We start from the raw sequence: 12,276 nt of genomic DNA, 5'->3' as shown, positions 1-12,276 counted from the left end.
CTGCGGCTCCGGCGTCGTCGTGGCGGGGGGCGCCGAGCAGTGCGGCTCCGGCGTCGTCGTGGCGGGGGGCGCCGAGCAGTGCGGCTCCGGCGTCGTCGTGGCGGGGGGCGCCGAGCTGTGCGGCTCCGGCGTCGTCGTCGTCGTGGCGGGGGGCGCCGAGCTGTGCGGCTCCGTCGTCGTCGTGGCGGGGGCGCCGAGCTGTGCGGCTCCGGCGTCGTCGTGGCGGGGGGCTCCGGCCCAACCCCTGACCCCACCCCCCCTTCAAGGACCGACTTCCAGGCGGTCACAAGAGGGTGGGAGGGAGGGGCCATCGTCGGGGGCCGTGGGGGCGGGGGAGGAGACTGGACTCTGGGGGCCGGAACGGGCGGAGACTGGACTCTGGGGGCCGGAACGGGCGGAGACTGGACTCTGGGGGCCGGAACGGGCGGAGACTGGACTCTGGGGGCCGGAACGGGCGGAGACTGGACTCTGGGGGCCGGAACGGGCGGAGACTGGACTCTGGGGGCCGGAACGGGCGGAGACTGGACTCTGGGGGCCGGAACGGGCGGAGACTGGACTCTGGGGGCCGGAACGGGCGGAGACTGGACTCTGGGGGCCGGAACGGGCGGAGACTGGACTCTGGGGGCCGGAACGGGCGGAGACTGGACTCTGGGGGCCGGAACGGGCGGAGACTGGACTCTGGGGGCCGGAACGGGCGGAGACTGGACTCTGGGGGCCGGAACGGGCGGAGACTGGACTCTGGGGGCCGGAACGGGGGCCGGAACGGGCGCCGACGGGCGTCTCGGCGCAGGAACGGGCTGGGGCGAGCGTCTTTGGGCCGGGTCAGGAGCCGGGGCTGGAGGGGTTCGTATCCTCCTCCTCCTCGGGCTCTTCCTCGGGTTGAGGAGGTCCCTTATTTCCAGGCACGCCTTCTGATAGCCCCTGGGACCAAAAATGAAGTTCGTCTTGCGCTGGAAAAACGGGCTCCTCACATCCAGGTATTCCGGGCCCAAGTCGTACCAGGAGTCTGCTGAGTCCTTCCTTGGTCGTGTCATTCTGTCAGGATCGCGTGGAGGAGCAGGCGGAAGCAGGACTCAGGCGCAGACTTCTCCAGGTTTCCAAAAAAAAGTGATCTTTATTCTATACAAAACCCAAACGTGCTCCCACAGCGAGGGACATATAGACAATGACACGACAACGGACAACAGGCACACAGGGCTTAAATACACAAGGGAGGTGCAGGTGATTGGACACAGGTGGAATCAATCAGGCAATCACAGGACAAGGCAGGAAGTGAAGTTACCCAGGAACACAAGAGACATGAAAACTACCAAATAAAACAGGAAGAGAGACCAAACCGTGACAGCAACATAATATTGACAGGTAATAATGAACAGTGTCAAACCCGGAAATAATTCAGCCCTAGATAACATTGAATTTAGCGTTTATAAGTCTGAAATAGGCACTTTAACTACACAAGTAACAACATAACAAACATCTATATCTTCAGCATCATTAACTTTATTTTAATGGCCCTTACTTCAAAGTTTAAATGCTTAGTCAATCCTCTTCATCCAAACTACAACCACATGGCCTATTGTCATAACTAGCTAATAAAACAGACATTTAACATGCATATTTAAATTCCCCTAACCACCACCACCAAAAAAAAATCTTATTTAGAAACTTTTATCCCACTAACAACAATAAAATAGCCTAAAGCAAACAGAATTTACAATTCATAGTCTGTTCATTCATGTTCCATGACAATTGCGTTATAAGCATATTTAGTTTGCGTTTTTAACTCAATCTGTTTTCAGTTATCATTTAGTAAATCTACAAATTTAGTGATGGGAAACTCCCTCACATGCTGTAATACACATGTTCCTTCTATTCAGCTTTGGCGGTTATAAAATATCTGGCTTTAAATGTCTTACCTTTAAAGTCCATCACAAGCGGTGAATTCAGCTGCAACTCTGTCGCGCTGCCCGTCTACGCTGAGAAACATCTGGTTCCCTCTCAGGGAACGCAAGCTGCGTAAAAACGCTGTGGGAACGCCTCTGCGTGACCGCGTCATGAAGCACGTGTGAAATCCAACCAATGGCGAGCTGGTACGACATAGGCGGGCGACGCCGGGACCAGGGCGCTATAAAAGGGACCCGAAAGGCAGGACCATTCATCTCTGTGCCTTCATCTAGTGCGTGTGAAGTTTTTCCTAGTGTTACGGCTGAGCGGTTTGTCCAGTGTGTCCCCCGTGCACCCGTTTCATTACGGGCAGTGACTCACACGCCTTGTGTGTTGTCTGCCTGGGCGTGGAGCACGCTCAGCTAGCCCTCGAGGGGGCTGCAAGAGCGGTTTTTACCTTCCCGCAGACTTCCTCCGCGCCGGTGCTTTCCGTTCTTCCCAGACGTCCACACTGAGGTGTCGGCGTCCTGGAATAGGCCGGTGTCCTCCCGCGTGAACAACCCGCGTACGGCATCGTACTCGTCTCTAGCTGAGGCTAAGCGACATGGCTACGTGAGTATGCCGGCCGCGGAGGGGGCCCTGGCGGGCCATGTTTCCCCCGCGGCCGTGTCGCTGAGGATACCGGTGCTGCCCAACAAGCCTTTGAGGACTACCTCGGCTCTGGTGGGCAAGGCTTACTCGGCGGCGGGGCAGGCGGCCTCCTGCCTGCATACGATGGCGCTTATCCAGGCGTATCAGGCAGAGCTGCTGGCCGACGTGGCCGAGGGGAAGGAGCTAACTCCGGAGGCAGTTCGTGAGCTGAGGCACACGGCTGACCTCGCGTTGAGGGCCTCGAAGGAGACGGCGAAGTCCGTCGACCGCTCCATGGGAGCCCTGGTGGCTACGGAGCGGCACCTTTGGCTAAGCCACTCTAGCCTCAAGGAGAAGGACAAAGCCTTCCTCCTTGATGCCCCTCTTTCCCAGGAAACCCTCTTCGGAGGTCCATTGGGGCCGTTGCGGATAAACTCCATGCGGAGAGGTGGCAGGCAGAGGCGCTCGATTCCTTCCTTCCCCGACGACGCCACGATACTAGATCTCCGCCGTTTGAACCGGGCTGTTGCAAAGTTGAGCTTCAAGATGCTCACTCTAAAACAGATCGCGGCACAGATCAGGTCCGAGGACTGGTTTGTCACGGTGGATCTTCAGGACGCGTTCTTTTATATCCCCATCCTCCCACTACACAGGAAGTTCCTGAGGTTCGCTTTTGGGGATAAAGCTTACCAATACAAGGTTCTTCCGTTCGGCCTAGCCCTCTCACCCCGTATGTTCACCAAATGCGTGGATGCTGCTCTGGCGCCATTGGGTCTCCAGGGCATCCGCATTTTGAACTACTTGGACGACTGGTTGATATCAACTGTCTGGGGCTGAGACTCGGTCGTTATTTGGGATTCGACCATGATGCCGGCACATCTGTCTCCTGCTCCCGCTCCCGCGAGTAGTTTCGATCCTCTCTGCAGTTAAGCAGGCCAGGCTAGGCCAGCCACTCACTGTGAAACAGTTTCAGAGACTGTTAGGTCTCCTGGCAGCGGCATCCAATGTGATCCCTTGCGGCCTGTTACACATGAGACCGTTGCAGTGGTGGCTCAGGGCCAAGGGGTTCTCCCTGAGGGTAAACCAGCACCGTCTGATCAAGGTCACTCTGCGCTACCTGAGGGCCCTGGTCATATGGAGGGACCCTTGATTCTTATCCCAAGGGCCTGTTTTAGGCTGAGCGGTGCTTGCGATCATGAGTGGTCACTCAGCCTCGGGACTGTGGCAGCATCATATCCAGTCCTGGCACATAAACCAGCTGGAGATGTTGGCAGTGTTTCAGGCTCTGAAACACTTCCGTCCAGCTCTGATGGACCAGCATCGGTGGTCTCATACATCAACCATCAAGGGGGCCTGCGCTCACGGCCGCTGTACAAGTTAGCCTGCCAGATCCTCCTGTGGTCCTTCGGGAAACTCCGCTCGTTAAGAGCGGTTTATATCCCGGGGTACTTAAACCAGGGGGCAGACACCCTGTCGAGGCAGGCGCCGAGGCCCGGGGACTGGAGACTTCATCCTGAGGTATATAATAGGTCCACTTCGGCCATGCCGAAGTGGACCTATTATACCTATTATATTTGCCTCCAGAGAGACGTCTCATTGTCCTCTGTGGTTCTCCCTCACGCACCCCGCCCCACTCGGGTTGGATGCTATGGTACAGGCGTGGCCAAGCGTACGCCTGTATGCTTTTCCCCTGGTTTCTCTGCTGTGTGGGGAACGACAGCCGGACCCAGGTAACTGCCCGGTCGGTTCAGTACTAGAGTTCCTGCAGCACGTTTCCCCACAGGTTTATCCCCGTCTGCTATCTAGGTATCTCACTTCCTTTGTGGCACCCTGTACCCCCATTCCTGACGTCGGACCAGACGTAATAATTTAGAAGCCGCACAAGTGGGTGGTTGAGGCCATCGCACTTGCGTATGAATTGGCCGGCCAGCCCGCATATTGGCTGTCCAGGCCCATTCTACCTGGGGTACAGGTGCTCTCGTCTGAGTGTGCGCACTAACTTCACACCACGGTCACTTGCTCGTATGGTGGAGTGGGTATTGGCGTTCCCACAGCGTTTTTACGCAGCTTGAGTTCCCTGAAAGGGAACGTCTCCGGTTGCGTATGTAACCGTAGTTCCCTGAAGGGAACGAGACGCTGCGTAAACTTGCCATACTCCCGACATGCCCGTAGGCACTTGATTCTGCCTTTCAGAGATTAATGGTCCTGCCTTTTGGGTCCCTTTATAGCGTCCTGGTCCCGGCGTCGCCCGCCTATGACGTACCAGCTTGCCATTGGTTGGATTTCACACGTGCTTCATGACGCAGTCACGCAGAGGCGTTCCCACAGCGTTTTTACGCAGCGTCTCATTCCCTTCAGGGAACTACGGTTACATACGTAACCGGAGACGAACTATTGACAGCCATTGCTGTTAAGAAATGTTCCATTGAAGTTATTGTAAATGAAGTAACTCTTGCTTTGAAGGGCTCTGATTACTCCTACTTAGTATGAAAGTGTCTGCCAAATAAATGGAGTTCAAATTGGGTAGTACTTCCAAACACTTATTGTTTGGAAGTACTACCCAATTTGAACTATGTGTGCCATAGAAACATTTGAGAAGATGATGGATAATTATGATAATTAGAATGGAAATGCATCTAACCAGAGGCCGTGTTTGCATTTTATTAAAAGGCCAGTCAGCTGGGTAAAAGAAAATCTAAATATACAGCATTTACTGTAGCAGAATGAACCAGAAATGACAACAATAGAAACAAAAGGGTCCCTTTAACGAACACACTGACATTTCTGTTTTATTATAAGGATGCAAGCAGTGAGGCATTAGAATTTAATAGCACTTTGTTAAATTCCAAGCTCTGCTGCCTTTTTATTCAAGCCATCTAATCAGTGACAGCGTAGAGGACACTGCAATCAGTTACTGCAATCAAAAGCAGGCGCTCTGTGGCTTCGAGCCAGCGCGGGACAAACAGACGCTCTGCAGCTTCAGGTTGTAAAACAGCAGGGGAGGCTCACGGTGTTTCATGAGATCTCCAACGGATCAAAGTGATGTTTGTTGTCTGATAAATGTATTCTTTTAAAAATATATATTATTTAGTATTCTGTTAATAATAATTACAAATTAAATTGAATAACTGTTTTAAGTATCCGAAACACTAATGGAATTCCCATCAGCCTCGGCTTTTTTTAAAGCAGTCTCAAGTTCTGTCTGTAGCAACGACGTATCAAATGACAACATACGACACACTTGTAGTGATGAACCCATAGAGAATCACGCTGACACTTTAATATGCCGCTCCCCTAAATTTTATGAAGATGAACAGCAAATTTCTGCGTCCTTATTTATATAACATCCAGGACATGGTGAAACCCGCACACTCCGATCTGCATCTGCCAAGCTGCTTGTTCCTCCCTCACTGAGAGAAAAGCACTCGGCGAGATCGCGACTCTTTGCTGTCCTGGCTCCCAGATGGTGGAATGAGCTCTCCGATGACATCAGGACTGCAGAGAGCCTCTACATCTTCCGCCGCAAACTCAAGACACACCTCTTCAGACTCTACCTTGACTAAAACACTAGCAAACCGTAGCACTAACAAATGGTAGCACTTAAATTGTACTTATAATGGCACTTTTCTATAACATGTTTTGAAACTGCTTATTTGATGAAAATTGTACATTCTTGTTACTTGTTCTTCTGAGTTTGTATCTCTATGTGGAAATGCACTTATTGTAAGTCCCTTTGGATAAAAGCGTCAGCTAAATGACATGTAATGTAATGTAATATAATTTCATTGTTGTGATTCACAACCAGTAAACAAAGACAAACAGGTATGTCTAGGTGTTATCTCTCCTGATGCTAAAACAATTCCATGGCAGATATATTAGATTCATAGCTGTGCTGTGATGAATAATGGATGTTCATAGTCGCTCACTACACTGCAATAAAGCTACAGAATAGAACACAATCCATTTCATATATTGCTTTGACTTTGGCACCAAACATCCTACCGATGAGCTAATATTGTAGAATCCACAGTAGAAAGGAATCAATCTGGTGAAGTACATTCAACATCACCCAGCATGGTGCACACGACACCATGGATCAACCAGAAAAAACAAATGTTGCTTTTGAGGTAAACGCTCCTGGCGTGGTGTTCCATCATGAGGTGGGTGTACAATGTAGAGGGGGATGTTACATAGAAAGTAAGAATAACGACCAAAAAACTAGTAGATTGTGAAAGATGAGTGGATATTGACCCGCTGGAGAGCTTCTAAAATGAGCTTACAGTCAACACGTCTCCAACAACTCCTGCACGGACGTGCTGCTACACACTGAAGATAAAAATGTCATTAAGTCTCCGCGCGTTGGCGTCTGCTCCCTCAGCAGACAATGAAACGGAAAGATAAGCGCGAGGGGAAGGGATCCGTTGTACAATAAATGCATTTCTGCTTCATTAATGCGTTTAAGCGTGTACTCACCTATGAAGCCAGACGAGGGAGGATTCGGCTGGATATTCTCCTGAGTGTTGCCCTGAATCACATCCCAGAGTCGCCACACGTAGCTCGGGTGGAGGATGTAGAAGGGCTGGCCAGGGTGGAGTTTGCGGTGCTCGATGTACGGACCGAACAGGTTGTAGTCTGGACCGGCGTACCACTGATGAAGAAAGAGAGGGACAACTCAGCTGACACCAGGGTTCTAAATGGCAGAAGGAAATCACTGTGGTGGTCACGACGTTATACTTTGTCACATGACTGCGGAGCCTCTGAGTCAATGGAGACCCTTCCTCTGGAAAACGTCTTTTCTATTGTCACTTCACACAGATGTTTGAAATTCACTGTGCAGAATGATGTGTGCAGTTTGACATTGACCGTTTTTATATTCATTGCTGAATGGGTAAAGATTAGGCGTGTTCACCCTGAATAGGAGTAAAAGACATGAACGTACAGGCGATTCTTTAGTAAATGAAGAGACATCTTTTGTCCAGCAGTTTGAGTGGAAGATATTGGCTTATTCATTTAATTTAATTTAGAGACACAGAGCTTTTCTTCACGACGTCTTGCCAACGAACCGGCCTCATTGTCTAATCTTCTCTTCTTCTGACCAATCAAAACGTTGTACACCACACAATCACCTATTCACACACATTCATACAGTCGGCACAGGCTGCCACACCTTTTCCCTTAGGACCAAACCTACACTTCTTCCATTGATTACACTGCCTTCTAGAGCAGTTGTCCTCAACCGTTTAAAAAAATATATTTCTGTCAGCCAAGTACCCGCTAAGCAGTGCAAAGCATTTTTCCCAACATCCTTATATAGGAGAGACTGTGTTTTTACGATAATAAAATTGGATAGCGTACTGAATCTAAATTTCAGGGGTTTTTTCCCCACATACCCCGTTGACTGCCTCCACCCAGCCCCATTCAGCCCCCAAAACACTGTTCTAGAGCCATATGCAGATAGGTCAGATGCAATGGTCAGCTACGGCTCACGTTGTTGTCTGAGTAAGCATTGTGAGCGCTATCCGCACTGAAGCTGTTTTTTGAGCAGTTTGCACCGTTAGTGTGAACCTCTAATACTACATTTTAATACATGTTCACAATATAATTGGCTGTAAAAAACATTTCATCTTTCAAAAGCCCTTCAGAACTTTTGCCACAACAAACAGACAAAGCATCAGAGCTACAACACAACACTTGTTAGTCAACATTTTCATGTCCATGAGGTTTAGGCACTGTTGTTAAAACTGAAATGGAGAGTTCTTCTTGCAAATATCAATAACTTAAAACGAATGACAGAGACACACATAATGCCTTTAGGTCCACTTAATGTGAACATTGAACATAAAGACATTTTCATGCATATTCAATTTTAAGTTAAGTCACGTTAAGTACGTTAAGTCATCATAAATTGATACTGTGCTGTTTTAGCGTTGGGACTGAAAACAATAGCTTGTCACCATCCTTTTATCGTATGATGTGCCTGGAAAATACTAGTGAATGAGACAGGCTTACATAACAAAGCTCAGCTCCTGTAGAGAACTAAAGGTTAAAGCCTGAAAACTCATCATTGTTGAAAGGAAAACTGGGTCTAATATTATCTTGTGAAAAAATTAGCAAATGTACATGAATAACAAAGGACATGGACATGGACGTTTATTAATATTCCAAGATAATACCAAATTGACAAATGATGCAAATTATTCACAGAGAGAGAAGCCCATGGAGATAAGGCTAAGAATGTTAGTCACAGTTGTGTTTTTTAGCTTATTAACCTGAACACTGAAACCCTCGCAGAAGTCGTGGATATTGATTGTGGGAGCAAACCATTCCCTGAATAACTATAAGGTAGGAGCGGGGTTTCCTTAAAGTTGTTCTGATGTTCATTGCGGTTTGGTCATGACATCGTTCTAAGTGAAATACACGGCATCAAACAAGCGTGGCTTCTCCTCCCAGCATGCTCCCCTGCTGACATTGGAGTATTTCCATTTAAGTGTTGCGCTTGGGAGGTGAATATCTGTTCATAAGATTTACTCTAAATTAGTTGAGAATATAAAAAATATCAAGTGGAAAATGTTGCATTTTTATCTGTGGGGGCCAATAAATGCAGTTAGAATTATGGTGACTTCAAGAATGAACTATATTTCCATGATACTTTCCTTCCTGAATCAGTGCAGTCAGGGATTACCTGTGGAATGGAAAGAACCCCAGAGACCGTAACATTAAGCTTTAACCACCGAAGGGAGAGGAGGACTGGCATTGCCAAATATAGAATTATATTGCAGCTTATATTGAAATACTTAAGATGCAACCACTGGTCTGGTAGTGAGTCACATTGGGGCTGGATACGAACAAGGAAGTCGCTTATCTCCCCTTTAGATGTAATGTTCTCTGACTCAAATATCATCACATTCCCCCAGGGGGGCATCTAAATCCATCACTTCAGCCCTCAGCAGAGACTTGCAGCAAAGTTCATAAAATGCTTGGCCTGTGGGGAAATCCCACAATAAAGATAGCGAGAAAACCCGTATGTTGGATGGCATGAAACATCGAGAGGTAACCTGTTGTTCTTAATATTCCCACATTCACTTCATTCTTTTAAAATTATATTAAATACAAAAATACCAAAACTTTGTTTATGTTCCCGTTAGGCGCGTGTATTTCTACTTTCTGTCCTTACATTTGACACCAAACAGGTGTGATTGCAGCTCTGTGGAATAGCCCACCAGAACTACATAAAAGTGGTGATGTATCCGATTGCAACAACGGAAGTCCAATATCTGAACTTCCAGTTATGTGGCTTTATTGACTCACGAAACATAACAACCATGGCAGTCTGGTTTCTGCTCAGGTCCAACCACAAATTACATGCCGCCCTATTTTGTTGTGCGATTAAAAGCACTTGATAGCGATTAACCAACTAAGCTACACGTAGTTCCTCTTGTTGGAAAAAGTAAGTCATATTGTATCGCTCTATGAGAAAACAAATCTACTCCTCACTTGATTTATTTCCTCAGTAAACATTATAAACATGACTTTATGGTCTCAATCTCTAGGCGCTAGTATTCTTCAATATAACATCACGTTATTTAATACAGTATGGTAAATATAAAGTCAAATAGATAATAAAGCAGGTTATGTTCTAAGGCGTGTGAATGCCTTGTGAATGACAGGTCATTACCAAGATGATGCCTAATAAATGTCTTATCCTAACTTTGGGTGTACTTAGTTCCACCCTCCAGTTTTTAAAAGGTCAACTGGCCCCAGGATACGTTGGTGGACTATAGACAGATCAATGAGGAGGCGCATCTGTGACAGAGGAAACATACCTTGTGTAAGTTGACAGTGTAGGGTGCAGGATCCCAGGCCACCAGGGTCACGTTCTTGTAGATGGAGCTGGTGTTGAATCGATGTTTAGGATTGGCCAAAATCTGTTTAAACAAGAGGTCCCAATTTCATTGGCAGTCATATTGATGCCATGAAGCCTTGTTGTCATCTCAACGTCGCCAGGCACTTAAAGTACCCAGCTTTAGCCATCCTTCTACAGATTGTTACCTCTGGACAGAGCCAGACCAAATGTCTCACCCAGTCCCCAGACTGCTTGAGCAGGATACACAGGAAACACTGGGGTTGTTTATTTGGTTGATCTATGAGACATTTTCTTAGTTTTGTGTGTTGAGTAGAGTGTAGGTATTGAAATTGAGATAATTTGTCATTAAAAAACATTAATAAAACCGAATCCATAAAACACAAAATGCAAAGAAGGTGTGTCATGAATGATTTATATCTCCAACAATTGTTTTACATGTGTTTCAGTGAGTGACAGAGCCCTCTGAGTCCCACGTGCATCAATAATTCATTATTCTGCACCATGCAAGGCCGGAGCCTCGCTCACCTGTGAGTTGATGATGCGGATGGTGGTTTTGCTCCCGACGTCTCGCTCGTATCCCTGCGTAGGTGCTGCGTTGAAGCGCAAGACTGCATCATGAGCATCTGAAAGAGAAAACACGTCCTGCAGGTAATAAACTGACCTTTTAGTGTGCGTCATCCTGATTAAAATACACCCATGAAATATAAAACCCCAAACTAACTAAACAAACACTAATTTTGTTTTTCTCCAAATTCTTTCCTGAAGTTTTACTTCTTCTCATAACAGACAGCTCTTTATATGCAGGTGTTATGTGTGCCATTTTCGGAAGTTTGTCACAGTCTTGAAGTCGCTCAGATAAACACAAACTGGGACAAACAGCAGAAAAACGTCATGTTTCACATCAGCAAAAAGCCGTTTATGTGGCCACCGCTGAGTCTCTAATTTTTGGAGGCATTTTTTAAGAAATAAGGAATAGCTGCATGAAAAGCCACACTGCGGCTCGCAGAAACTTGAATAACACAGTTGTACGCATATGAATGCTGTCCCAATCATCGCACGTTCACACACACACACACACAGCTCTTTTTGTAGGAGACGGATCGATGTGTCACGACGACAATGCGCTCACTGCACCGATGCGAACCATGAACATCTGAGCATCAACAGCGACGGAACCAAAGTGCTCTCTAGCGGTTGGTTCCTGAAATTGACAAAACGCGACCAATGCAAACATTGGCAGGTTTCTCCTCTCATTCTGTGCACATCTTGGTTTGTTCACACACCGACATGAACTCAGCGTGATGGATGTTCGCAGTAATAATTAGAAACATGTAGTTTCTGCCTGAATATTGATCGGTCCATCAGTCCCACGGACGCTTCCCGTGTGTTGATCTGACACCAGAATGGATGATCCTTAGCTTTTCAGCCAATACTCCTTCATCCCTGCAGCCACTTGACCGTTACATCACAGATTGGAACACAACTGCAAACACTCAAAACATGCTCACTGGCTTGACCTTGCCCTCCCGCTGCAATAGAATACTGTAACATATCCATTTACTGAAGGTTTTCTAAAAGTAGGGATCAATTGTGGTCTATTCAACTGTAAACTATTAAGACAAAATAATATTTTGTGAAAAATAAGACATTTTATATTTGTATATTTCCATTTATTTATGCTATTTCTACATTTGTGTTTATTATTTATTTCGTTATTTCTCTTTACAAATCTGAATCTATGCAATTGTTTAATAATGTGCTTTTCCCCCCCACTGTTTCCAACTACCCTTGTTAGTTCAAATGTAACCCAACCATGATCAATATCTACCCCTCTTGTTTTTGCAATTATCCTCTTATATCTCACATTGTCACATTTATTAAAACTGTGAGAGTATATT

The 12,276-nt window shown here is 47.0% G+C and overlaps 1 protein-coding gene across 2 annotated transcripts in view; it reads right to left on the bottom strand.

Moving 5' to 3' along the window:
- st6gal2a (ST6 beta-galactosamide alpha-2,6-sialyltranferase 2a) overlaps positions 1-12,276 on the bottom strand; it is a 37,708-nt gene that overhangs the window by 8,346 nt on the left and 17,086 nt on the right. For both annotated transcript variants that reach the window (XM_037489619.2, XM_037489620.2), the window contains 3 exons: positions 10,904-11,001; positions 10,338-10,439; positions 6,988-7,162 (listed from right to left, as the gene is read on the bottom strand). In XM_037489619.2, coding sequence (XP_037345516.1) covers positions 6,988-7,162; positions 10,338-10,439; positions 10,904-11,001 — 375 coding nt within the window. The remainder of the gene's footprint in view (positions 1-6,987; positions 7,163-10,337; positions 10,440-10,903; positions 11,002-12,276) is intronic.

Source organism: Pungitius pungitius, chromosome 10 (assembly GCF_949316345.1).
Source record: "Pungitius pungitius chromosome 10, fPunPun2.1, whole genome shotgun sequence".
NCBI lineage: Eukaryota > Metazoa > Chordata > Actinopteri > Perciformes > Gasterosteidae > Pungitius > Pungitius pungitius.
This window is presented reverse-complemented; position numbering and strand designations above follow the sequence as displayed.